The sequence below is a fragment of the Arvicanthis niloticus genome, chromosome X, assembly GCF_011762505.2.
Source record: "Arvicanthis niloticus isolate mArvNil1 chromosome X, mArvNil1.pat.X, whole genome shotgun sequence".
In the NCBI taxonomy this organism is placed as follows: Eukaryota; Metazoa; Chordata; class Mammalia; order Rodentia; family Muridae; genus Arvicanthis; species Arvicanthis niloticus.
Genome location: NC_047679.1, coordinates 988,138 through 1,014,966, shown reverse-complemented (window position 1 = coordinate 1,014,966; position 26,829 = coordinate 988,138). Strand labels below are relative to the sequence as shown.

Sequence of the window (26,829 nt, the reverse complement as noted above, 5' to 3'; positions counted from 1 at the left end):
AGTTTGCACTCCCACCTACAATGGAGAAGTGTTCCTCTTGCTCTACATTCTTGCTCTCCTGAGTGTTGCAGCAGGTGAGGGACATGCTACTTCTCTCACTCTCATGACCCCATCAGGGCCAGGTCTTCTGCCTGCCTGCCCACTGCCAGTGGTGAAGACAAGAGGGAGCAGAGTGATTGATTCCTTCCCTCACCCACATAGCAGACAGGAAATGGGGGCCAGCTCTCCCACACTCTCACCTTTAGGAGCCAGCTCACTTGCAGCCCCCACATACAGGACCAACTCTACTGTACTGCCCAGGCAAGGTGCAGCGCCTGCTTTCCCAAGTGCTGCAGCAGGTGAGGGGCAGGGCCAGTTTTTCCTCTCTGATGAAAAAGTGGTGATAAAGTGGGTTTCTTAACCAAGTGGGCTTCTTAATCAAGAGCTGCAGTAACTGTGAAGAGTTTTTGGCCTGTGAGTAATTTAGTGTGTCTATATGAGCATTCACTGTCACTTCAGTACAGATGAAACAGATTAATGAGAGTTCCTGAGTAATTTTAGGCCTGTACTATCTTCATACTCTAATTTTTTTCTTGTTTCTCTAAGTCTACGAACAGATTTTCTTCCTCCTTTTGTCTTGTTTGTTTTTTCGTTGTCCCCTTTTCTATGGTTAGGGAAATAACTGCCCTCAGCACTGTATTAACATGTGCTTGACACTTCTACTAACACCTGGATTAAAGCGACTTTTCCTAATAATCATTTTGATTATTAATGTCAGGTAGTAAAATTTAAGGAGAAAAGCATCTAATAGTAGAATTTAATAGAAATCAAAAATCATTTTGAGTTTTTTTTCTAAAGCTGAAGATTTAGGTAATAAGAATGTGTTGCCTTCTGTTCCATCATGGGGTATTCATTTGAAGAGTATATTCAATAGACACAATTTTTTATGTTACTATTCTTGGCATAACCAAAACAGTTTTCATTGGTGAAATGTTATAGTAACTTTAAGTTTACTTAGCTTTATTGAGAAGTAACTTACATGCCATATAATTAATATTTTAAGTATACAAATCCATAGAGTATAACATATTTACATATTTGTGAAACCATCAAAACTGTACCCATTTTATAACTTTCCTATCTCTCCACAAAAGAACCTGTATCATCTATACTTGGTCCCTGTTGTTTCCCTAGTCCACTTCTTACCTCTAGATTTATCTAATTCAGATAGTTCTTATGAGATCATACAATAAGTGGTGATACATATTTTGACTTCTTTTATTGAATAGAAGATTTTGCCAAGAGTTTTATAGAGGTTTGTTGTTTGCTATGTAGTGTTAGGATTGAATCCAGGGCCTTCTGCATTGTAGACAAGTGCTTTGAATCTTTATACCTTAGCCCTTGTATTTTTGAGACAGAATTTCACTAGATAGCACAAACTGGCCTCAGACTCCTGAGTCTTTTTCCTTACTTTTGGATTGTTGTGATTATGGTAGCATTCTATGATAACAAACCTGCTTTTCTATCTTCTCTAGCATTTAATATTTTTCACTATTTTCAGCCATTCTAATAAATATATGAAGACTGTAGTTTTAACTTATATTTCCCTAATAGCTAATAATATTAAATATCTTTTTATGTGCTTACTTGCCATTTGCCTTTTTTGCAAAGTATCAGTTCATCTTATAAATGGGTCATTTAGTTTCCTACTATTGAGTTTGATAACTTCTTTAAGTATTTTAAATATATATCCAGTCAGTTGTGCATTTTGTAACAAATATTTAAATGGTACAGTTGTTTTAACTATTGTATTCTGTAGCTTTGTTAACTTTACTTCATTTGTTTGTTTTTTAGACATGGTTTCACTAGGTTGCTCAGAGCAAAGGGTTTTCATTTGATGAAGACAGAATTTTCTTTGGCAAATCATGCATTAAAATTCTAATTCTGAAACTAAGGATTCTGTGCTTAGTCCTGTATCTATGATATTTTCTCATGCTTCTCTTTAGAAAATTTATTAGCAGATATTAATTGAAGAAAGTCCTGAGTTTCATGACATTTCTGTTCAAGTATATTATATACTTGTACTATATTTACTCCCACTGCCCTCTTCTGTCCTCCATCTCTTTTCTGTTAGTCTGCTTCCTCTTCCTAAATATATCCTTCGTTTACTTCCAACCCTCACTCTCTTACATACACACACATACATATGTATATATTACATATATATTAAAATATATATTCTACACATGAGAGAAAGCATGGTATTTGTCTTTCTGATCTCACTTATTTCACTTAATATGATCGCCACTTCCATCTATTATTCTGTAAACTAATTTCATTCTTTATGGATGAAAAAGATTATTTTGTATACACACATTACATTTTCTTTATTCATTTATCTAGTAATTGGTATTTAGACTGATTCTACATTTTGTCTATTATGAATAGTACCACAACAAACTAATGTGTAGGTATCTATGTGGTTATGATGACTTAGATTTCTTTGTGTATATTCTCAGGCATAGTATAACTAACTGGGACATATATGAGTTCACTATCATCACTGTCTTCAGACACACCAGAAGAGGGCATCGGATCCCATTACAGATGGTTGTGAGCCATCATGTGGTTGCTGGGAAGTGAACTCAAAACCAAGGGCATAATGAATCAGATTTTTCTGAAGATACACTTCTGTGTTATATCACATAAATTCATAGCTGCCTTGGTTCTGAATACATAGCATGTGCATTTTACATTGCTTCTGCTGTCATACCATGCAATGCCAGTTAACTCTGCCTGAAGGTTGGTTCAGATGTTATATGTTGCAGTGCTGTTATTAAACAAAGTTTTCTGCTCTTACATAAACAATATAGCAAGCAAAGACTTTTCACTGTATTTCTACTATCATTCTTTGGGATGTAGGTATCAAATTTGTATGTATTTGAATAGTATTGTGTTAGAACATGTAAAACTATGTTTGATAGGACTGGAAAAATGGCTCAGCAGTTAGGAGCAGTCTTGCAGAGGACCTGGGCTCAGTTCCCTGCACCCACATGGCAGTTCATTAACTGCTTCTGTTCAAGAGATCCAACACCCTTTTCTGGTCTCTACCATACATGTGATACACATACACTCATTAAGACACAAACACATAAAAATAATAGATACATCTTTTTAAATGACTACTTATATCCTGGTGTGGAACACATCAATAGTCCAGGTGAACCTTTTGGAGTTCTAGATCAACCCGATCTACATAGAAAATCTAGGCCAGCTAGGGTTACGTAGTAAGGCCTTGTCATTCATACACACACACACACAGGCTGGAGAGATGGCTCAGCAGTTAAGAACACTGAGTGCTCTTCCAGAGGTCCTGAATTCAATTCCCAGCAACCACATGATGGCTCACAACCATCTGTAATAGGTTCTGATGCCCTTTTCTAGTATGTCTGAAGACAGCGACAATGTACTCACATATATAAAATAAATCTTTGAAAAAATATTGGCTTTAATTTCACATAAAAATGTTAAATGAATTTTGGCTTGGTATTAGGACAGATTTTTCAGCAATTTCTGAAAAGGTTCTAAACATACTTTTGCCATTCTCTATTTTGTCACTGTATGAAGTGACACACACTGACAGTTACAAAAATTAAAATATCCAGCCAGACATGGCAGTGTACGCCTTTAATCCGAGCACCAGAGAAGCAGAGGCAAGCTGATCTCTAAATTCCAGGCCAGCCTGTTCTACAAAGTGGGTTCCATGACAGCTAGGGCTGTTACACAGGGAAACCCTGTCTCAAACAACAACAAACAAACAAAACAAAAGGGAAGGAAGGAAAGAAATAGAGAAAATCAAATAGAGAGGTGGCTTAGCAGTGAGGACCAAAGTTCTACTCCCTGCAAACATTTGGCTTAAAATGCCTGTAATTCCATCTCTAGAGGATCTGACACCTTTTCTGCCCTTGATCCTGAACATGCATGCGTGCGTGTGCACGCACGCACACATACATATATGTGTGCATATTTTCTCTCTCAACACACACACAATATTTTTTAAATGACCAGGTTTGGAAAATATTGACATGATTCTCCTTGTCCAATGTATCAGTCTAAGAACATGAATATGTTAGGACAGGAAAATTAAGGTTGCTAAGCAATCATTAAAAAATAAGGACACTAACTTGGATTATTTGGTTGGGCTGAACATAATTACAGGAGTCTTTGCAAATGGAAAAATAGAATAGAGATCTAGATCTGATTATAGAAGTTGTTATTATCTGAGAATTATAACATTGTTTACTTTAAAGATGGAACCATGGAGTAAATATGAGTACTCTAGAAACGGGGCTTGGCAAGAAAATAAATTCTTTAAAAAGCCTCTAGAAAGAGATGCAGCTCTGCTGGCATTTTAGTTTTATCCCATTGAAGCCAGACCCACTGAAACATAAAAATAAATGTTTTAGTTTTAGGCCACTCTTAATGGTAATTTGTTACTGTAACACTAGAACACTAACAACTAGATATTTTAGGAAAGCTCCCATAGGCTAGGAATTTATTTCTGTTTTTAAATTTTTGCTTATTCTTTTAAGACAACGTCTTACTATGTAACCTAGGCTGGCATGGGACTTGGAACACTTCCTGCCTCATCTTCCCAAGTAGCTGGGATGGCAGGCATACACTATCACTCCTGACAAGTAGTTAGAACTGTAAATGTTTGGCAGTAACATACATACATTCATACATATATACACATATATGTATAGACACACATATATACATATATACATATGTTTGTATACATATGTATACACATATATACATATGTGTGTCTATACATATGTGTATATCTATATTATATATAGATATATTGATATAAAGAGAGAAATATCCCTATATAATTACATAAAGTGCTTCTAAAAGTAAATTTGTGCATAGGGAATAGTTAAAAAAATACTACTTTTATCTCTACTTAAATTTCTATATTCATTGTGGTCTTAAATTAAGTGTTTTTGTTTTAATTTAGTTTGGTTTAAACATGGGCTGACTATGTACCTTGGTTGGCTTGGAACTCACTGTGCAGACCAGGCTGGCCTCAAACTTATAGAGATCCTCTTGATTCTGCCTCCTGGGTGCTTGGGTTAAAGGTGTACAACACCATGCCTGGTCAACATATTACTTTTGGCACAGATTTTTTTGTTTTGCTGTTTCTTTAGCAGCATTATTTTGATAAAATTTATATATCATATAGTTCACCTGTTTAAGTATACAATTTGATGATTTTAATATCATCATGGATATGTGCAACCATCACCGCAGAGCACCTTAAACTTGCTAGCACATTGTTTTCTTACTTGTATTGTTTCTGATGACAAGTCAGTTGTTAATCTTATTGATCTTGTTGGGGGGTGGGTTTCATGAGTGATTTGTTTTTTTCCCCTGACTCCTTTCAAGATTTTCTCCTTATTTTTATAAATTTTCATAAATTCTACTAAAATATCAGTATTTGTAGTTCTCTTTGCATATATCTTACTTAAAGTTTGTTCAATTTCCTGCATATGAAAATTAATGTTTTTTAGTAAGTTTGGGAAGTTTGTGGCAGGGATGGTGTTCTCCTTTTTTTTCTTTCTCCCGGTATTCCCATTACATATATGCTAATGCACATAATAAGTAACTCACATTACTCTGAAACTCTGTTCAATTTTTATCTGTTTGTCTCTCCACTCTTCACCTTGCATAATATTTGTGGAAATATTTCCAGTTCACTGATTCTAGTCGGTCCTATTTCATACTTTGTTTTTCTACTGTAATTCTGTTTATCAAAGCATACTTCATTTCTTTAAGTAAACATGGTTTTCTTTAGTTCTTTGAATATATTTACATAGTTAATACAATGTCTATGCCTACTAAATCCAGCATCTGGTGTCTTTCTTAGACAGTTTCTATTGCTTGCTTGTCTGTTTGTTTGCTGTTGTTTGGTTATTCTTTCTTGTTTCTTTGAATGTCTTACCAGTTTTGTTGGAAACTGGATGTTTTCAATAATTTAACAAGTAGTACACCCCCACCCCAACTTTTTTATTTGCTTGTTTGCTTCTTTAGTGAGTAACTAAATTATTTTATTGAAGTTCATTTACAAATCCCTGACCCCTGTCTTGAAGTGTAAAGCTTTCAATGTTGTTTCTACAAGGTATAGCTTTGGATATGCCTATAGTCATCCTGGGGTGATGGTGGTTTGACAAGGATTCCTTTAGTTGTCTCTTCCTCCTTGACCACATTCCATTTTGTGGTAGTGGTGTTCTTGTTGCTGCTACTGCTGATGTTTGAGACAGGGTCTCACTAAGTAGCCTTGGTTGGTCTGGAACTTACTATATAGACCAGGCTGCCATTGATATCCTAGAGATCAGCCTGTTTCTGCCTCCAGAGTGCTAGAATTAAAGGTGTGTGACACCACACCCAACAACGCATTACACTTTTAAAACTCAACTACTTACTGGCTAATTGTTCTTATTCATTCATAGTCTCTCTCTCTCTCTCTCTCTCTCTCTCTCTCTCTCTCTCTCTCTCTCTCTTACATTGATGCTTGCCTATGTGTATGTATGTACATCATGTGTATGCCTGGTACCCACAGAGATCAGAAGGAGTTATCACAACCCTTTAAATAAAGTTATGGATGGTTGTGAGCTGTTGTGTGGATGCTGGTAACTAAATTCAAGTTCTATGCAAAAGCAGCAAATGCTCTTAACCACCAAGCCATCTCTCAATCTCCCTGGTTCTGATGTTTTCAGTAGTGTAAATTGCTACATAAACCAATCAGATTAAGTTATTGCTCCTTAGTGGGAAATGAGGATGCATAGCCCCTGAAGGGTCCCAGATGCCAGGGAAGCAAAAGACTCCCAGAACCCAGTGAGGATGACTTTAGCTGAAATGCAGAGAGAAGGGGAGATAGAACCTGTAGAGACCACCTCCAGTAGATAGGCATGGCCCCTGGTTGAGGGGTGGGGCCACCCACCTATCTCAAAGTTTTTAACCCAGAAATGTTCCTGTCCAAAGGAAAGACAGGGACATAAAATGGGATGACATTGTCAGGCATAGGTGGGTGAGGAAGTCCTTGGTCCAGTGAAGGCTAGACTCCCCAGTGTGGGGGAAATCGTGGGTGGGGAGATGAGAGTGGAAGGGTGGGTAGGGGCATATTCTCATAGAAGCAAGAGGAGGGGGGATGGGATAGGGAGTTCCTGCATGGGGGGGAAGGGTATTACATCTGAAATGTAAATAAAATACCCAATTTAAAAAAAAAAAGAAAAGAAAAAATGGAGCAGAGACTGAAGGAAGGGCTATCCAGGGACTGCCCCACCCAGGGATCCATCCTGTCTGCAGACACCAAACCCCAACACTGTTGCTGTTGCTAAGAGATGCTTGCTGACAGGAACCTTGATGTGGCTGTTCCTTGGGAGGTTCTTCCAGCAACTGACCAATGCAGATGTGGATGCTTGGAGCCAACCATCAAACTAAGCTCAGGGGGCCCCCGGTGGGGGAGCTGGCAGAAGGACTGGAGGAGCAGAGGGGGATTGCAACCTCTTAGGAAGAATAGTGTTGGCTGGCCAGACCATCCAGTGCTCCCAGGGACTAGACCACCAACCTAGCAATGTACAGGGAGGAATCCATGTGTAGCAAAGGATGGCCTTGTCTGACATCAATGGGAGGGGAGGCCTTTGGTCCTGTGGAGGTTTGATGCCAAGCATAAGGGGATGCTAGAGTGGTGAGATAGGAGAGGGTGAGTGGGGGAGCACCATCATAGAGGCAAATGGGAGGGGGAGAGGGCTGATGTGGGGTGGGGGTTTTGTGGAGGGGTAACTGGGAAGTGGAATATCATTTGAGATATAAAGGAATGGAATTATTAATTAAAACAAAATAGATTAGCACTCCTTTGAAGAGGTAGTTCTTGATATTTGTGTTTAAGATTTCTTCTTGGGGGCTGGAGCAATGGCTTGGAGGTTAAGAGCACTGACTGTTCTTCCAGAAGTCCTGAGTTCAATTCCCAGCAACCACATGGTGGCTCACAGCCATCTATAATGAGTTCTGATGCCCTCTTCTGGTGTGAAAGGTTATATGCAGATGGAACACCATGTATTAGATAGATAGATAGATAGATAGATAGATAGATAGATAGATAGATAGATAGATAGATTTCTTCTTGGGTACCTCAGTGGTAGAGTACTTGCATAGCATGTACAGGGCCATGGGTGTAATCCAAGAACTGTAGAGAGAGTTCTTCTGACTTCAAGAGGCTCTTTCTTCTTGTTTCCTTCAGTATATTAAACAGCCTAGGCTTGAACTTGTCATACTCACTTGAAAATTAAGACATATCTACTAGGGAAGAATTGGAGCCCTCTATTGTGTGGCTTGCCTTTCTTTCTAGCTGGGAATAAATAAGCTGTGAGTTAGAGCTCTAATACATTGACTGGAGCAACGTTGTCCTTCTGAGTGGCAGCCCTAGGTCTCTTGGGCTCGCCCTTTCTGTAGAATATCTACTTCTTCAAGCTGCAATCAAGACAACCAAAGACTCAGTATTTTTAATAGCACCACACTCAAGGCATTGTTCCTACTCAATAGTTGAGAGCTAGGTAGAAGAAAGGAGTCCACCACACACCACCTCTCAGACAAACTCACTTGAAACTTAGCTTCAATAGCCAGCAGTTGGTGGCAGAATCAACAGTGCTGATGGTCCTGCTCCTCCCAGAAGGAAAGACTTCCAACTAGTGTTTGGAGAAAAGGAAACCCTATCTTCTTAGCTGTACCAATCTGGCATGAGGCCTGTGCTGGAGAGACAGAGAAAATGAATTGAGGTTAAGTGCCATAGACTATTATTTATTTAATTTGCCTCCTGAGTTTTAGTAGATTGTCTTGAGTAGATATTTCTTCCTTTGCAATATATCCTTATTGTTATTTCTAGAGATTTCTAATGGTTGGCTATTATGGTTTCAGCTGAAATAACTTTGCTAGTTTTATTAATGAATGGATCCATGAAACTCCATATACAATTATGCCAGAAGTAGAGAACTCTGAAAACTTTTTAGCAGATGGTCTTATGGCTCTTGTTGCTCATGGTTAGTCAATAGTTGTCATGGACTTGGACTTCTATTTCCTTGGTAGATTGTAAGTGGCTTGAAGTCAATACCTTCAGTCTTTATATGTAGAACCCTGGTAGTGCCTACTATTATTTATTTTCTGTTGTGACATATAAAAGAATGGCAGTCCTTACTTATATGAAAATCTTTTCTACTTTATATTTTTAATGATTCCTTTGTGACTTTAAGTGTTTCAGTTTTGTTTGTCTTGTCATGATCTGTGATTGTTTTACTGTTGACAACTTACAGACTATCTCCTTTATTTCAGTCTTTCCATCTAATAAGTTTGCAAAGAGTGCCACTACCAATCACATATATATAGTAGTTCTATTTTTGTACATTTCTGAATGAGTGTTTAAGTCAATTCTGAATTATTACTTAGTCTTAGATAATAAAGAATTTAAAAGTAAGAGTCTAAGATGCAGGGTTTTAAAAGTTTATTTATAGATCAATTATAAAGAAGTATTTAATATTCTATTTGAGACTATACATAAGCCACACTAAAAAGCCTCTCAGCAGTAAGTCAGCATCCTTAGACATAGGAAATGCTAATTAAAATGGCATTGTCAAGAATAGACTGTTAGTTCCTGAAGTTTAACCATTGTCTTTAACAGGCCAGAGAACACAAACTGAAAGACATGTAACTTCTGCTTTGTTCTGAGACAGTGAGAGAATTTTCCCAGTGTTTAAACATAAACAAATGCCAATTATATAAATCTAAGTATATAAACCTTTTGGTAGGTTTTGAGGTAACACCTCGTCTTAGTGAAAAGTCAAACATTGCTAAGTAAGTCCACCCCTATCATGAGAAATTGAGAGCAGTGATAGTATTTATGCCAACTGAAATTGTTATTTTTAGAAAGATCATATCCATTTTACAAGTCCATTTTACTTAAATCAAGACTAACAATAAACACTGCTAAACATTCATGATCTGAATTTTAGTATATAAATTAAATTATGGTAACATATTAAAAGCCACAAGACATTTATTTTGTAATAAATTAGGCAGTGGGATTACTCGTTAGTAGCCTTTTTAAGGTAAGCTCTTAGATCTGATTTTTCTACCTTTTCTTATTCCCAGTGAATGGCTTTTGTTCCAGAAATGTGCTTTTTGGGATTCTCCAAATACTACACTAGTATATCTTCTCCCTGGGTGATGCCTTTGATTTTGTTGGCATCTGTGTAAAAGGATCCAGTTGACTTTTCTTACTCCCACACAGAACATGGAGATTTGGTCCAGTCTGATGCTTGCCTCCCACACTTAGGGGAAAAAAGTCTTCTTCCCTTCCTCACCAACACCCATTTTTAAGTTGTTGCCCTCTATTCAATAGCACTAACACTACTATCTAAAGCCAGACGTTCCACACTCTTTTTAAATGTTTGTGTCTTCCATCAGTCTTGTGTGAGTGTGTTCCCAGAAAGGTTCTTTTAGACTCTTTTAATCTATTGTTGGCAACACTGCAAACAGTAGAAGATACAGTCCAAAGCTTTACGATATTGGAACTTTAAAAAGAAAACTTATGTGTATATTGAGATATTTTAGATTAGGCTTCTTGTTTGGGAAATGGGAACAAGAAAGGGGGCAGGAAGAAAGGCTGTGTGATCATTCTCTTTCTTCAGCCAGCTTCTTTTTAGCCATCTGTGTTTTATGTCTTTCAGCCTAGGCCCTTGACAACTATGTCCTCATGACTGCTGTTTCTTTTCATGTACTTGTTGTTTCTGACTGCAGATAACGCAGCTAGATCCCATTATTTGATTCTGGCCAGCAGTGTACCACTCAGGATCTGTGATTTGGAATAATGTTATGGCCTTACCAAACCTTGGATATATTTTGTATTGTAAATTTAATAGTATTCTCTTCCCATTACTGTAGGTCATATGAGAGTATATTTGGTAGAAACCATTTACTTTCTAAAGTTTGCCTATTGCTGCTACTCTGGGGTCTAGGGAACACTATTTTTTGTTTTTATTTTGTTTGCTTTTGTTATAGTTTGTTGATGGTCTCACTATTATGATCTTGGTTGTTTTTTAATTCATAGTAGTAGTTCTTTGGTGTCAGCTTCTCAATGTGGGACAGTGTTAACTGAGTTCTTGGACAAATATATATTGATCATTGTTCTCTTTCCCAGGATGCACCATGATGAAACGGCATAGACCTGTCAGCAGCAGTGAGAGTTCAGATGAATGTGAGTAAAACTAGCTAATAACCTATGTATCTTGTGGCCCTTGAGGATCTTTTCTTTGACTTGAGTATAACTTGTTTCATGTTTCCTCCAACAGTTAAAATATTTCTGAGAAGGAAAGGTCAGGATCCATTTTTACTCTTTTAATTTCATTAGAAGTTTAAAATTAGGTAGAAGAATTGATTTTATGTGTTATATAGCACTTGGATTTTTCACTTTAAATTTAATTACAACAAAAGCTAGATCTACTAATACTTTAACAGAACTTCTCTAAAAAGAAAGAAAAAAGTATTAAAAATATAAACTGTAGATCCTGATTTTGATTATAACTAAGGTACTAAATGTTTGGTTGAGAATCAATCATTAGTTTTTTCGAGGCTGGCTGCCTTTCTTTCTCTTTCTTTCTTTCTTTTTCTTTCTTTCTTTCTTTCTTTCTTTCTTTCTTTCTTGTAGATTTTTTTTCTCCAAACAGAATACAAATTTGGTTATTCCAAAATATTATGAGATATGATTATGCCAAGTTCAATCTTCACAGCAATTGTTAAAGCTTTCATAATCTGGGTTGTCACTAATAAATGTTAAACTCCATTGAGGCTCTCTCTTGGGTACAGCTGAATAATTTCTTCAGTAGTATGAGATCTTGTGGTCTTCTATCCTATCTTTCATATATCTAGTTAGTTAGTTAGTTGGCATTTAAAAGTAGTGGGTAATATGTTTCAATATTTTTTTCTAATTATCTTTTGCAGGTCCTTCCACTTCATTTACTTCTAGCTCAATGTATAGAAAGAAGTCAAAAAATCCTAAGGAACACAAGAAGTCTGCTGAGGTGAGATCATATATTCAATTTTATACTTAAAAAGTAGTATCTGCCTCTTGCCAACATGTTAACAATACCCAGAAATTGTAAAAGTGAAATAAATACCAGTGAGCCAATATAGATAGGCTCATTTACTTATGATAATACTTATTTTCCAAAAAGGAATTTTTATTTTCTCCTTTATAAAGTAATAATATTTACATTGATTTTATTTGAAGAATAAGTTCTCAGCTTTACAGTAGTCCTCTCCTAGCTAAGAAATCAAAGAGACTCATACTTGGGGATCTTTGAAAGATTCCAAGATCTTATAGCCTAATGTTGAAAAGAGTTACATTAGAGGGTGGGAGATAGTACAAGAAAGGGATAGGTAAAGAGTTTGTGGGTGAAGAAGGAAAGGACTGAATCCTGACAGCTTTTGAAACATTACTAGCCCAGAAAAGAATTGATCACTTCTCTGATGCTCAGCCTCTGCCCTAAGAGCACCAAACTACCAGGATTGTACTTATATTTAGTGGGTCATAGAGATTTTCCTCAGTGGAAATTAAATTATTAGAAAGTGACCCTATGCATCTTTATTTTCACTATAAGTAAAATTCTTTAGGTAGTTATGTTTCTGCATTGCAAATAACAACAAGATTAATGACTTAAAACAGTATACATTTATTATCTGTTTCTATGTTCAGGAATCTATATTGAGTTCACACTAGATTCCATGTCTTTCAGGGCTGCAACCACTGTGCTCACTAGGATGTTCTCACTGGGGATTAGAAAAGAATTCACTTTTAAGTTATGGGCAAAATTCCTTTCCTTGAAGCTAAAAGACTCAAGATCCTTGTTTCCCTGCAGTCTTTTGACAGCACTCAGTTCTTAAGGATTTTATAGTTTCCTGCCATCTGGCCTTCTCTCACAACAGGGCCACTTTCTCAGGGGCAAGAAAGAATCTTTCTCTCCCATATGCTGAAATGAAATTTTATATGACATAGTGTGAGGTCAGTGTTTCTAAAAACAAAAAACTCACATAGCTTTATCATCTAAAACATTTGCCATAGTTATGGTTAGAAGCAAGTCTTAAGTTCAACTCATTCTAACAGAAATGGAATAACTGGTGGAGATTACTTTTCATTCAAGTGTATCCAATAGAGAACATTTCTCCCTTTTTCAGAGGTCACTTGGTCAGATATCTTTGTGGGCCTGGTAGAATATCACAGTAATTTTTTAAGTATCTACCATACAGGAAAAACTTAGGGGATATGATGTACAAAAACAGGAGTAGAGAGAACTGCAAAGATACCTCAACAATTAAGAATACTGGCATTTCTTCCAGAAGATCTAGGTTTGATTCTCAGCATCCACATGGCAACTCAGAACCATCTATAATTCTACTTCCAGGGCATCTAACACCTTCTGACCTCCTTAGGTAGTGGGCACACATGTATCACACCCCATCCCCATACACACACACACACACATAACACTCATACATATAGAATAAAAATCAATTTAAAATTTTTTAAAGAATACTGTTGAGTGTTCAGTAGACTTTTCTCTAGTCTGGGTTTGTCCCTTATTTGTCTTATGATTAGACTATAATCAAGGTTTGGGAGAATACTATAACAGAATGAAGAGCCTTTCTTGTCACATTCTATCAAGGGGGTTATCATTTGATTAGTGTGATGTTTCTCCAGTATAACATTACTTTTTTCTTCCTTTTTCTTGTTCTGTTCACTAAAACTGGCATACTAAAACACAGGGATGATGTTAGGCAAGGATTCACTTTCTGAAGGAAAGATTTAACAAATATATTTGATAATCTGTGCAGATTTATGTCTTCTCTCTATCTTAAATATATATTTCTTCATTGCAAATAATAACAAGATTAATGGCTTAGTTCAGTATACATGTATTATCTCAGTTTCTGAGGGTCAGGAGTCTACAGTGAGTCTCTGTCTCTCTCTCTCTCTCTCTCTCTCTCTCTCTCTCTCTCTCTCTCTCTCTCTCTCTCCGTGTGTGTGTGTGTGTGTGTGTCTGTCTGTCTGTCTGTCTGTCTGTCTGTCTACTGAGATGGCTCAGGATAAAGGCACTTGTTGCAAAGTCTGACAACCTGAATTCTGTCTCCAGAACCCACATGGTAGAAGGAGAGAAACAACTCCAGCAAGTTGTCCTCTGACTTTAACACTTGGTATGGTATATACATGTCTACACACATACACATGTAATGAATAAGTAAATGAAAACAAATTTTTGATTTTATATATATTATTTCAATATGAGCTTACATATTTACTTTATATTTGAGGCTTTTTTAGAAGTGTTAGGTATTGAACCTAGGGCCTTGCACATGCTATGCAAGCACTATATTTTTAATCTACATCCCCACCCTACGTTATGCTTAAAGTTGTTATCCTACATATTTTTGTGTTTTTGAAATTATCTCATTATATCAAAATCATCTTTATTATTATTCTTTTCAATTCAATCATTCTTAATTCTTATAGTATTTTCTTCAGATTTATTTTGTTGTTCTAGATTTTTGACATGAATATTTATCTATTAGGCAAGTGTTCTACAACTGAGCCCTTGTTTCAATTATTAATGAGACAGATATTTTTCTTCCTTTTTAGTTGTGGTGATGAAGATCAAACCCATTCCTTGAGTCTACCACTTAGCTACATTTTCAAGCCTCTTTTTTGTAATATATAAATTTTAGTACTATAAATTTTGTTTTAAATACCATTTTAGCTGCATCCTATTAATTTTCATAATTAATTTTAAGTTTGTATTTTATTTGATGAGTCTGTGTTGACATACCAATTAGAGTACTGTTTGTCAGAGAAGACTATATGGCCCCAGGTATTTTATATTTGATGAGGTTTGATTTATAGCCCAAGGTATAGTTTATTTTGGGGATTAGTTGTGCCATGGAAATATAAAAATAATATATTAGATCCCATGGAATTGTAGTTACGGTTATGTACCACCAGTGTTGGGAAACAAATGTTGGTCTTCTGCAAGAACAGCAAGCACTCTTAACCATGGATCCATGTCTCTAACTATATGGATTTTTTAAATATTTATTCTGTTTAAGATCCTCTTCTGCCAAGTTTGGGGGAAACTGTTGCCATTATTTTTTTCAATATTTAAGTTCCATTTTATTTAATTTTTGTAATTTAGTAGTTATATAAATGTTACTTTTGTTACTTTTCCACAGATTCTTTAAGATCTCACTTTCTTCACAAAAATTGAGATTCTGTGATTTCTGTCATTCACTAGTCTTTTTTTTTTTATGTGTTTTTTAAAGCAGTGGTAATAACTGAAACTAAGGCCTCAGCAGTTCTCTACAAGCCATTTTCTCCAGCCCTGGTTTTTTCTTTTACTAATTCCATTCTCTAGATGAGCTTGACCCAAAAGTTTGTTATTTTAGTTATTGTATTATTCTACTCTGAAATTTTTATCTGCTTATTCTTTATTTCTTTGCTGGGATTTTTTTGTTTGCAGTTTTGCATTGAGGCAATAATTACCATAGATGCCTGAAAATTCTTGTTTGGTAATTGTAACATTCTTGTCATCTTGGTGTTGGTGCCTATTGATTATCTTTCTCATTCCCAATTCTTAGTTTGACAAGTAATTTTCAATTGTACTCTGGAATTTTTTTTTTTGGTATTATGTTATGAGGCACTCAGTCTATTTAAATCTTTTGTTTTGGCAAACCTCTGCTATAGCCAAGCTAGTTGGAATAAAAGTACTGTCTCTTCCAGTGGCAGGATGCTTAGGCTCCCTTTAGCAGTTCTATTTATCTAGAAGACACGGGGTTTTGTTACTGCTTGGTAGGGATGGTAATACTTATTACCTCTACTAATAGGACAAGAGTTAGTAGTGAAAGATTCCATGTTACTGATGTGCAGTGATAACAGCTCAGGCTATCTACCTAGTCTTCACTGACACCAACATGACAAAGGGGACTCCTAACTAATGTTAGGTAAGAATAGATATCAAGATCTCTTGGTTGGTATCTTTTAATACCACATTAGTTACCCTTTAAAAAGTCAAACCATGGACTGAAGTATAGCTCAGTTGATAGAGCAGTTGCCTAACATGAACAGAGAGTCCTGGCTTTAGTCCCAGCCCTCAGAAATCAGAGGCAGGAAAATCAAAAGTTCATGGTCATCCTCTTGCTACACAGTGAGTTAGAGACCAACCTGGACTATATTGAGACATATCTTTTCTTTTTCAAAAAATTTTAAATATATTTTTGAAATATAGTCTTTATAACATGAAGTTTATCAATTTGAAGCATATTATTAAATAGGTTCTAGTATATCCAGAGTTACATATCTTTTACCACAGTCTAAATTTAGAATCTTTTCACCACTCCGGTAAGAAACCCATTAACCCATAGCAGCTAACTCCCCAGTCTCCCTATTCTCAGCCATTGAAAACCACTGATCTAGTTTTCCATCTCTACCTTTGCCTATTCTGGTCATTTCTTATAAAGTGGAATCATACAATCTGATTTTTTTATGCCTAGTTTCTTCATTTAATATATTGTTTTCAAGGTTAGTGTATTTAATACATTACATATCAGTCCCTCATTCATTTCTATAACCAAGTGATATTACAGTGCATAAACATACCACATTTTTGTTTATCCATTTATCAGTTGATGCATATTTTAATTGTTTCTACTTTTTAGCTGTTATGACTACACATATGTTTTCAGTTGTCTTAAATTCTTGAGTTGAGGAGTGCCCCAGATATTTCCTAAAGTGACATCATCACGTTTCAGAATTACCAGGACTGTATATGGGTGTTTGAATTTGTTATCACTCTAAGCACCACAGATTTCAGATTTTTTGTGGCCTTCTTATCTACCCTCTTGGCTTAAGGTTGTGGAATCTTTTTGTGCTTGTCTTCAGAGATCCTGTCTCTGGCATAATTCCCAGTTATCAGCCACTCTTATCAGTAGAGGCTTTTCACTTGGTGCTACATAGAGTCTGGGGAAGAGGCATCAAATCTTATGTTTCTTTTTTTTCTGGGACTTAGACATTGAAGTACAATATGAATTATATTTTTCTTTAGGGTTAAACTAGCTACATTCATAGCTGTTTTTAATATTGTATGAGTGAGATTCCTGTGCATACTTCCCCCAGTTTATCTATTCAAGAGATTTTAGTAAAGTTGTGTGACTCTTACATGTGATTCAGAGGCTTTATATAGCTTCTGAAAATTATATACAGAGTTTCAAGGGTATGTTCTTGTATGCTTTTTCCCCTGAGCTAGTAAAACTTTCCAACATGCTCATGTTCTTGTTTTTGTTTGGTTTTTAGTTTGTATTTTATTTTATTTTATTTTATTTTATTTTGAGGGGTTAGGGTTGAGAAAGGCTCTCACTAAGTAGCTCAAGCTAGGCATGTACTGGTTATGTATCCCAGGCTGTCCTCAAAAAATACTCAGAGTACTGAGGTTGCAAGCGTGTTCCATCATAAAGGTCTAAAGACCCATGCTGATTGATTTTTTTAAATGAATGTACAAAATAATGGTTTCATTATGACAGCTTCAAACATGTATATCTTATACTTTCCTCACAGCTACCAAGCTCATTATACGTTTTTAGTTCTACCTCCACCTTCCTATTAGTTTCTCCATTAGTGTTCTTTCTCTTTTTTCATGTTACTATATTTTTGTAATTTTGTCATTTTTCAGAGCTGAAGATCAAACCCAGGGCCTTGTATTTACTAGGCAAATACTCTGCCACTGAGCTAAACCCCAAACCCATGTTACTATATTATTTTTAAGTTCAGACTCTGCTCATATGAAAGAAAACATGGGATGTTTGTCTTTTTGAGCCTAGCTTATTTAGTTAATATGATGATCATCTCTAATTTCATCTATTTCTACAAATGATAGTTTTGTTCTTTTTTAAAATATTTATTTTATTATTTAGGGGTATATGTACAGGTATCCTGCATTTAGAAGATGATACTAGATAACTAAGATTTCTTTTTTTGTGTGTTTTCCCAGGAGTGGTATAAGTGAGTCATATGGTAGTTCTGTGTTTAGTTTTAAGAGAAACCTCTATACTATAGTCCTTAATAGTTCAACTAGTTTACATCTCTACCAACAGTGTATATGGGTCTCCCTTGCTTACATCTTTGCCAACATTTGTTCTCCCCTCCCCCCCTTGTTTGTTGTCTTGGTGTCTGTCTGTATTGGTATACTAGTTGAATTCATAGTGAGACTACCTTTGTTTCTGCAAGTATCTGAGATATCAGATGCATATACAGTGTTGGACTTGGCATAGCTTCTAGATTGTATATTAGCTTGTGAATCTCTTCTTTAACCACTCATCAGTAGTTATCTGGTAAATACAAAACCCCTTTGTTTGAGGAACTTTTGGGGAAACCTAAAACAGACACACAATTAAGAACTTATAAAACTTCCAACTTTATTATCTAGAAATAATCTAGATATCTTTCACTGGTGATCTTTAACTTGGAAGCTACTGTCCATGTTTTTCTTGTGAAGTTTCTGTATTACCCTGTGACTCCTAGAATGTTAGTTCATATTCTACTAGGGCTCTTGCTCAGGAATCCTGCTGCCTTTGGAGCTAAACAGTGCACATGGCCATTGAGCAATCAACTCACATCTTTCTCAGTCTATCAGCAGTTACTTGATTGGGCTAGGTAAAAGAACTCTATACTTTTTGCTTTTAGAAAGAAAGCTAAGATGAACAATGTTATTAAATATTATAATCACATCTAATATTCATTAGCAGTCACAACCCAATACAATGCTGATCCTTTTACAAAAATATACCTATTTAATCCTTAAAACAACCCCTATGAGCAATATTGTAACGCGCGCCCCCAAAATCCCTTTTCGCCCGCGAATAAGGACAGGAGGCGATACGGGTTTACTGCCACGAGGAACTTTTTACTACTGCACACGATAAAGCGGAAAGACCCAAGAAACCGGAAGAGGGTCCCTTAAATACACCCTAGAGTGACGTATTCACTTCTGAATGGCTGCTTGCTCACTACCCAGTATTACGCCTCGGGATAGGCCAGTGGTTTGGCGCTCTTTCTGCCTAGCAGCTGCACAGAATGATTGTTTATTGCTGGGGAAACATGTGGCCAGCGCCATGTTGGAAAAACGCACGTGTGTAGCCACAGCGGCTCACTACACAATATTACTATCTCTATCTTACAGATGAGTAAAGTGAGATAGAAAATTTAGATAACTTGCTAAAATCTAGTAGGTAGTGAGACACCAATAGACCAATCCAAGTAGTCCGTCACAGTACCTGTTTTCTTTTCTTTAAAAATGTTTAATTAAATAAAACATTGTCTCAGTTCAAAAACCAAAGTATAGGCTCTTTCCTTTCGCTGCTGCGTCCATAGCCATGAGTATGCTCAGGCTACAGAAGAGGCTTGCCTCGAGTGTCCTCCGCTGTGGTAAAAAGAAGGTCTAGTTAGACCTCAATGAGACCAATGAAATCGCCAATGCCAACTCCCGTCAGCAGATCAGGAAGCTGATCAAAGATGAGCTGATCATCCAGAAACCTGTGACTGTCCATTCCGAGGCTTGCTGCTGGAAAAACACCTTGGCCCGACGGAAGGCAGGCATATGGGCATAGGGAAGAGGAAGGGTAAGGCCAATGCTCGGATGCCCGAGAAGGTGACCTGGGTGAGAAGGATGAGGATCCTGCTCCAGTTTCTCAGGAGACACCGGGAATCTAAGAAGATTGACCGCCATATGTACCACAGCTTGTACCTGAAGGTCAAAGGAAATGTATTAAAAAGCAAGTGGATTCTCATGGAACATATCCACAAACTGAAGGCAGACAAGGCCCGCTAGAAGCTACTGGCTGACCAGGCTGAGGCTCTCAGGCTTAAGACCAAGGAAGCACGGAAGCGCAGGGAGGAGTGCCTCCAGGCCAAGAAAGAAGAGATCATCAAGACTGTCCAAGGAGGAAGAGACCAAGAAATAAAGCTTCTCTCATGTCTGTACATAGTAGCCGGGCTATGGCCTCCCATGGGTCAGTTATTAAAGTAAAACAAGCCTTAAATAAAAACAAAATATAAAACAAAATACATTTTAAAAGATCCAGCTTTATTTAACCCTCTGCCTGTCATAAGAATGGATTTTTTGTAAATGCAAATTTGGTATTCTCTTGATCTTTGACTCATGCTCTTGTTCCTTTCCACCCTAGGATGCTGCAGGAATAAGGTTCTCACCAGATATAAACACGGTCCTCTTAGTGTTCACAGATTTTAGAGCCATGAGTCAAATAAGTCTGATCTTTATTAATGAGTCAGTTTCAAATATAGTCTAAGATATTCCCTTCCTTTTGCTTCTCTTCATCTGCATGTACTTTAGTTTATCCTTTTATACTTTCTTTATGCAAACACGCATTTGCATGTATATATGTGTATATGTATGTTTGTGTATGTATGTATTCACATCGTTAATCAGCAAATTCTGTAGCAGTTTTCTTTGTTCATTTTTTAGACCCTAAGAATACCCTTTCTAGTCAGAAATAGATTCATAAGACCAGTGTAGTAAATATATTTTAATCATTTTGCAAATATTTGCCTGACTGCTGATCATATAAGTAATCTTTTTTTCTCTATAAAGGAGAAGGAAAAACTATACTGGCTATTAGATTTACTTTTGAGTTAAATAAGAGATGGGTGTAAGTTAGTTTATTAGTCTGCAATTTGACCTTTCCCAAACTTCACAGAGTGCATGATCCCTGGAGGTTCAATATTTCTGGAGCCAGAGACAAGGACCCGATGTTATTAACCTCTGCTTTTATATTGCCTTGTCTATAGTCTTTTTAAAAATTACATATGTTTGGTAAATATATGTACTAGCTTCCTAGGCCTAGGGCAATAAATTACCACAAAGTACATGGCTTTTAAAATAATAGTCTCTGTTCTAGTGGCTAGAAGTCCAAAATTAGCCTGTCTCAACCCTTAGAGGTTTTGGGGGAGATTCCATTCTTCTTTTGTTTCTGATGGCATTCATTGATTTGTTTGTTTAATCAGTGCATCACCCAATCACTGCTTCCTACTCCTCTTCTCAAAAATCTCCTCCACCTTTATCTAGTAAGGACATTTACTACCAGACTTAAAGTCCATCCAGACCTTCCATAATCATCATCTCCTAGTCCTCTTCCTCTTCCTCCTCCTCCCCCTCCTCACCCTGATCCTCTTCCTCCTGATCCTTAATAAAGCTGCAAAACCTCTTTCTCTAAACATTCACACATCTGTAAATTCTGGAAATTAGGATGCGGCCATTCAACCTGGGCTCCTTAAAAAAAAAACATAATAGACATATTTTCATAAGCAGACTTGTAAAGTCTGAACACATTACGTATACTGTGTCATTTGATGGTATGGCCTTTTTAAATCTATAGTGTGATTTTGTAATCACTTGATATATTTTATAGAGGCTAGAGAGATGACTCAGCAGTTCAAAGCACTTACTGTTCTTGTAGGAGAACTGAATTCAGTTCCCACCATGCACATAGCAGCTTACAACAACCTGTAATTCAGAGTTTCAAGGGATCAGATACCCTTTTTTTCTCTGTGGGAACCAGGCACGTGGTATATATACATTTATGGAGGCAAACAGTTGCATACATAAAAATAAACCATTTTCAAAAAAAATCACTTGGAGCTATGGTCAGATATTTAGCACTAGTTGTCTTCTCCAGATCTAAGATATGATTTACAGTGCTATCTTCCCCCAAAAACAATAGTTAGAAATTGCTATTTAACCACTGGCTCATTACAGGCACTCTAGTAATTTATAAAAATGGATTGTAGTGTTAGCAAAATGATGATTTACTCTTTCCTCCTAAGTACTCAGAACACTGAACTCTATGCAAAACATGGTAAACAGATATGTTTGTGACCTCTTATCCACTTATATGAAGCATTATGTAGTAAATCATCAATTTTTGCTTCTTGTAGCCTTAGCTTTCTCCCTGTCCATCACCCAATTAATTTTAATTGGCCAGCATTCTTAGATCATTTTGTTGCCACCTGACCACCTTTATGTTTAATGTAGACTACTTCCATGCTGTGCCCTAAAAATTTTTTCCTAAGTGAAACTAACATATTTTCAATGGTTCCTACAAAGTAGGAAATGGGGTGAGCTCTTCCTCATTTAAATGGCACTATTTGATTATGTGATAGTTTGGCCTTATACTCTAAAAATGACCTCCGTTTAAACTTGACTATAGCCCCTGAGAATTCATTGCTTTATTGGATCATACTATGTACTTCCACTTTCTTTTTTTCTTTTTCTTTTTCTTTTTTTTTCATTCTTTAATCTTTTTTTACACTCCAGTCATTATCCCCCTCCCAGTCTGCCCACTGACTGTTCCTCCTCCCCCACCCACCCCCTCAACCACACCACACCAGACATTCTCACTCCCTGGGGCCTCCAGTCTCTTAAGGGTTAAGTGCATCTTTTCTCACTGAGTCCAGACCTGACAGTTCTCTGCTGTATATGTGTCAGGGGCCTCATATCAGCTTGTGTATGCTGCCTGGTTGGTGGCTCAGTGTCTGAGAGATCTTGGGGATCCATGTTAGTTGAGACTGCTGGTCTTCCTATGGGATTACCCCCCTCAGCTTCTTCTAGCCTTTGCCTAATTCAACCACAGAGGTCCCCGGCTTCTGTCCATAGGTTGTATTGTCCATTGGTTGATTCTTTCAGCTGTTTGTTGGGCCTCTCGAAGGACAGCCATGCTAGGCTCCTGTCTGTAAGCACACCATAGCATCAGTAATAGTGTCAATCCTTGGACCCTCCCCTTGAGCCAGATCCCAATTTGGGCCTGTCACTGAACCTCCTTTCCTTCAGGCTCTTCTCCATTTTTGTCCCTGTGGATCTTTTAGACAGGAATAATTATGGGTCAGAGTTTTGACTGTGGGATGGCAGCCCCATCACTCACTTGATGCCCTGTCTTTCTACTGGAGATAGGCTCTACAAGTTCTCTCTCCCCACGGTAGGGCATTTCATCTAAGGTTCCTCCCTTCGAGTCCCGTGAGTCTCTCACCTCCAAAGTCTCTGGTACAGTCTAGAGGGTTCCCCCCACTTCCCACCTCCCGAGGTTGCCTGTTTTTATTCGTTCTGCTGGCCCTCAAAGCTTCAGTCCTGTTCCCTCCCAATACCTGATCATGTTCCCCTCTTTCCCTCCCTGTCCCCTTTCCCACCAAGTTCCTCCTTCCCTCTGTCCCCCATTATTGCTTTCTTCTCTCTCCCAAGTGGGACCAAGACATCTTCACTTGGGCCCTTCAGCTTGTTAACCTTCCTGAGTTCTGTGGGTTATACCCTGGGTGTTCTGTCCTTTTATTGGATCATACTGTGTACTTCCACTTTTATGTTACATAGGACTTGGATATTTTCCTTTTAGAGACTTGATAAGCATTAAAGACTAAAATTTGCTTGATAGCATCTCTCCCCTTAATCTTCTAGAAATCTAGGTATGTTTATCCTAGTCCTGTAAGTGGTATGATTTTTCATAGAAGATATTGTGCATCATAGACCGATGTATATATTCTTTAATGTAAAAATGTGATTCCTTATTGCTTAGATGTTAAATGAACATTTATTATTAAAATCATTGCCATGTTAACTTAAGAATTTGTGTTATACCCTTTTTGTTCTTTCGGTGACAAAGCAGAATTGCAAAGTTGGCTTCCATAAATATTTAAATCATGTTTCCTGACTAATTCACATGAGTCCACACTGTAATTGTGTACATTAATCATTGCCCTACCTCCAATATTTGAACTTCTCAGCTAGATTTCTCTGAAAGAAATGGAGTTTAGATCTCCATTAGGAGTCTCTTGCCTGCCACAGTATACTTATCCTTCTTACTCTTTAGTAATTCATTGATAGTGAAAAATACTGATCAGCTGGCTAAGATAAAGTTCTGAATATAAAGCTAAGTAAAACAAAACTATAAACTTTCTAATGTAATGTATCTCTGTGTGCACATGTTTGTATTCATGTGTGCATGTGAGTAAAACAATGCATATCTGGTGGAGAAAGAAACATAGCAAGCATAATGTCTATAATTATAAAATATGACTCAGCTGAAAGGCTATGCAGGATAATTCATGTCTGTAATACTAGGCAATTGAGACAGGAGAATTGCCACAAGTTTGAGACCAGCCTGGGCTACATACAGTCTTAAACCCTGCTTTATAAAAAGCAAAACAGCAGAATGAGAGCATGGATATTTAGCTCAGTGGCAGAACATTCACGTGGCAGGTATGAAGCCCAGTGCTGAATCTCCATCACCCTAGGGAGGGAGGGGAGTTTAAACATCTTAAAGTATCAGAGAGATTAAGTAAACAAAAACTTATTAGAAAGTAGAAGTTCTAAGGAACTTCTATTATAGTTAGTAAGGTATATCTCACTAATATCTATGAGATGGTATTTTGGCATTACCCATAATAAAGAATACACCTTCAGTGCCATAAAAAATACATATCCAGAGTAAGATCAAATATTTTCATAAAATATCAATGGCTTCCATTAAATAGGAATCAAGCAAATGTAACAATTTGAGAATATTACAAAAGTAAACTATACTAACATAATAATAGTGGAAGCCAGTAAGACAACATCTAAAGAAGTCTTAACAAGATACTGTCTGAATTGAGTAGCCAGATTATCACCAGTAAACAAGAGATTTAACATCGTACGTGCCTGATATAATAATAGAGCATGAACATAGCATCATTTCCTTGATATTCTTACCAAAAGAAACCCTAAAACAAGCATATCCTCAAACCAATGAGAACACACTAGATAAATCTCAGTTAGCAGGACACACTCCAAAATATTTGCAAATATTCTCTAAGTGTCAGCCATGAAAGACAAGGAAAGATTGAGGAGTTGTCACAGATTAGAAGATACCAAGGAGGTATACAGGATCCCAGGTTGAACTCTAAAACAGAAAGCCACCAAGGAAGATTGGTGAAAATTGATTAGTCTATGATTAAGCAGTGGTATTTTGTAAAGTTAATTTCTTTACTTAGGAGCCAGTAATTAGCAACTCAGGCCTGTAATTCCAGTATTTATGAGACTCAGACAGGAGGATTCCTATAAGTTCTAGATCAACCTGATCTACAGTAAGATCTTGTTTCAAAACTAAATCAAATATTTCTGGTTTAGATAAATTTGTTCTGAGGCCAGGTATGATGGCACATGCCCTTTGTCCCATCACTGAGAACTGGAGGAAGGGGCGTCTCTTAGTTTGAGACTAACTTGGTCTGCATAGCAAGTTTCAAGTTAGCCAGGAATATGAAATAAGACCATGTTTCAAAACAAAACAAACAAAATTTAGAACAATTTACCCCAGATCATTTAAGATATTATTAGTATGTAAAACTACCTGAAGGATATGTAAAAATGTGGTACCATTTTTATAATGTTTCTGTAAGTGTATAATTATGTATAAGTAAAATTTTAAATGAGATAAACCTAAGCAATTGTAAGTTAGCAGATATTTGTTACTTTAATGGAGTCGAGGGTTGTTTCTTTTACTTAAAAAGAAAAAACTCCTTTGGAATAACCTATATTGTTTATTTAAATTCAAGGAGACAACACATTATTATTATCATTATTATATTAGACACCTACCCTTTATTAAATCCAGAAGAGTTGGCTTTCCTCTTCCTGTGTCAAATATTCCCAAACATAAATTGACCTACTAAATCAGGAAATGTTTGTCTTATTGGAAATACATGGGGAGAAGGAGTGATCTTTTTTAAAAAGAGAACATTAGCCAGGCAGTGGTGACACACGCCTTTGATCCCAGCACTTGGGAGGCAGAAGCAGGCAGATTTCTGGATTTCTGAGTTCCAGGACAGCCTGGTCTATAGAGTGAGTTCCAGGACAGCCAGGGCTACACAGAGAAACCCTGTCTCGAAAAACAAATCAAACAGAGGGAGAGGGAGAAGAAGAGAGGAAAAGAGAGAAAAAGAGAGAGAAAGAGAGAAAAAGAGAGAGGAGAGAGAGAACATTAAACGGTATCAGTTTCATAGTGATTTTAAAGTATATGCATTGTGTGTGTCTTCCCAGGTATTCCGGAAGGACCTCATCAGTGCCATGAAAATTCCGGACTCTCACCATGTTAATCCTGACAGCTATTACCTCTTTACTGACACATGGAAAGAAGAATGGGAAAAAGGAGTCCAAGTACCAGCCAATCCAGACTCTGTTCCAACACCTTCTCTCAGGTATTGGCATGTTTACAACCTTGACTTAAGAAAGAACTCTCTTGGGTTTTTTTTTTTTTTTTTTTTTATTTCTTGGGGAGAAACTTACAAGTGGGTATACATGTCTAACATGTGAAGTTAATTTAACTCACAAATATACCATGTCATGATTGGTGAATAAATTCCAGCTCGTTTATCTAAGAGATTCATAAGATAAAATGTTTTGAAGTACAATCTAAAATTAGGAAAAGGTCTTAGACACAAATATTTCCATATCTGACTCAGGCATCAGTAGCATTTATTAGTTTTTGAAGAGATAAGTTTCCCATAGGAAATTGTTTCAGTATAACTGGAATTTCATTAGTGATGGTACTAATAAGTGGCCAAAACATATAGCTTCTAAAACAATTTGATCTTGTTAAGGTAGAAAGACATTGATTTTTGTGAAAAAGAGTTCATTTCAGAAGAAACATTAAGCTCTT

General features: G+C 36.7%; 1 protein-coding gene and 1 pseudogene across 5 annotated transcripts in view; both read left to right on the top strand.

Annotated features, from left to right (window-relative positions):
- Jade3 (jade family PHD finger 3) overlaps positions 1-26,829 on the top strand; it is a 126,943-nt gene that overhangs the window by 57,890 nt on the left and 42,224 nt on the right. For 3 of the 5 annotated variants that reach the window (XM_076918898.1, XM_076918896.1, XM_034486356.2), the window contains exons 4-6: positions 11,237-11,293; positions 12,037-12,116; positions 26,211-26,368. In XM_076918898.1, coding sequence (XP_076775013.1) covers positions 11,245-11,293; positions 12,037-12,116; positions 26,211-26,368 — 287 coding nt within the window. In that variant the 5' untranslated portion in view covers positions 11,237-11,244. Of the gene's footprint in view, positions 1-11,236; positions 11,294-11,387; positions 11,412-12,036; positions 12,117-26,210; positions 26,369-26,829 lie in introns of all 5 variants that reach the window. The other 2 variants (XM_076918895.1, XM_076918897.1) reach the window with 1 other exon arrangement.
- Positions 19,482-20,463, top strand: LOC117695465 (large ribosomal subunit protein eL19 pseudogene; annotated as a pseudogene).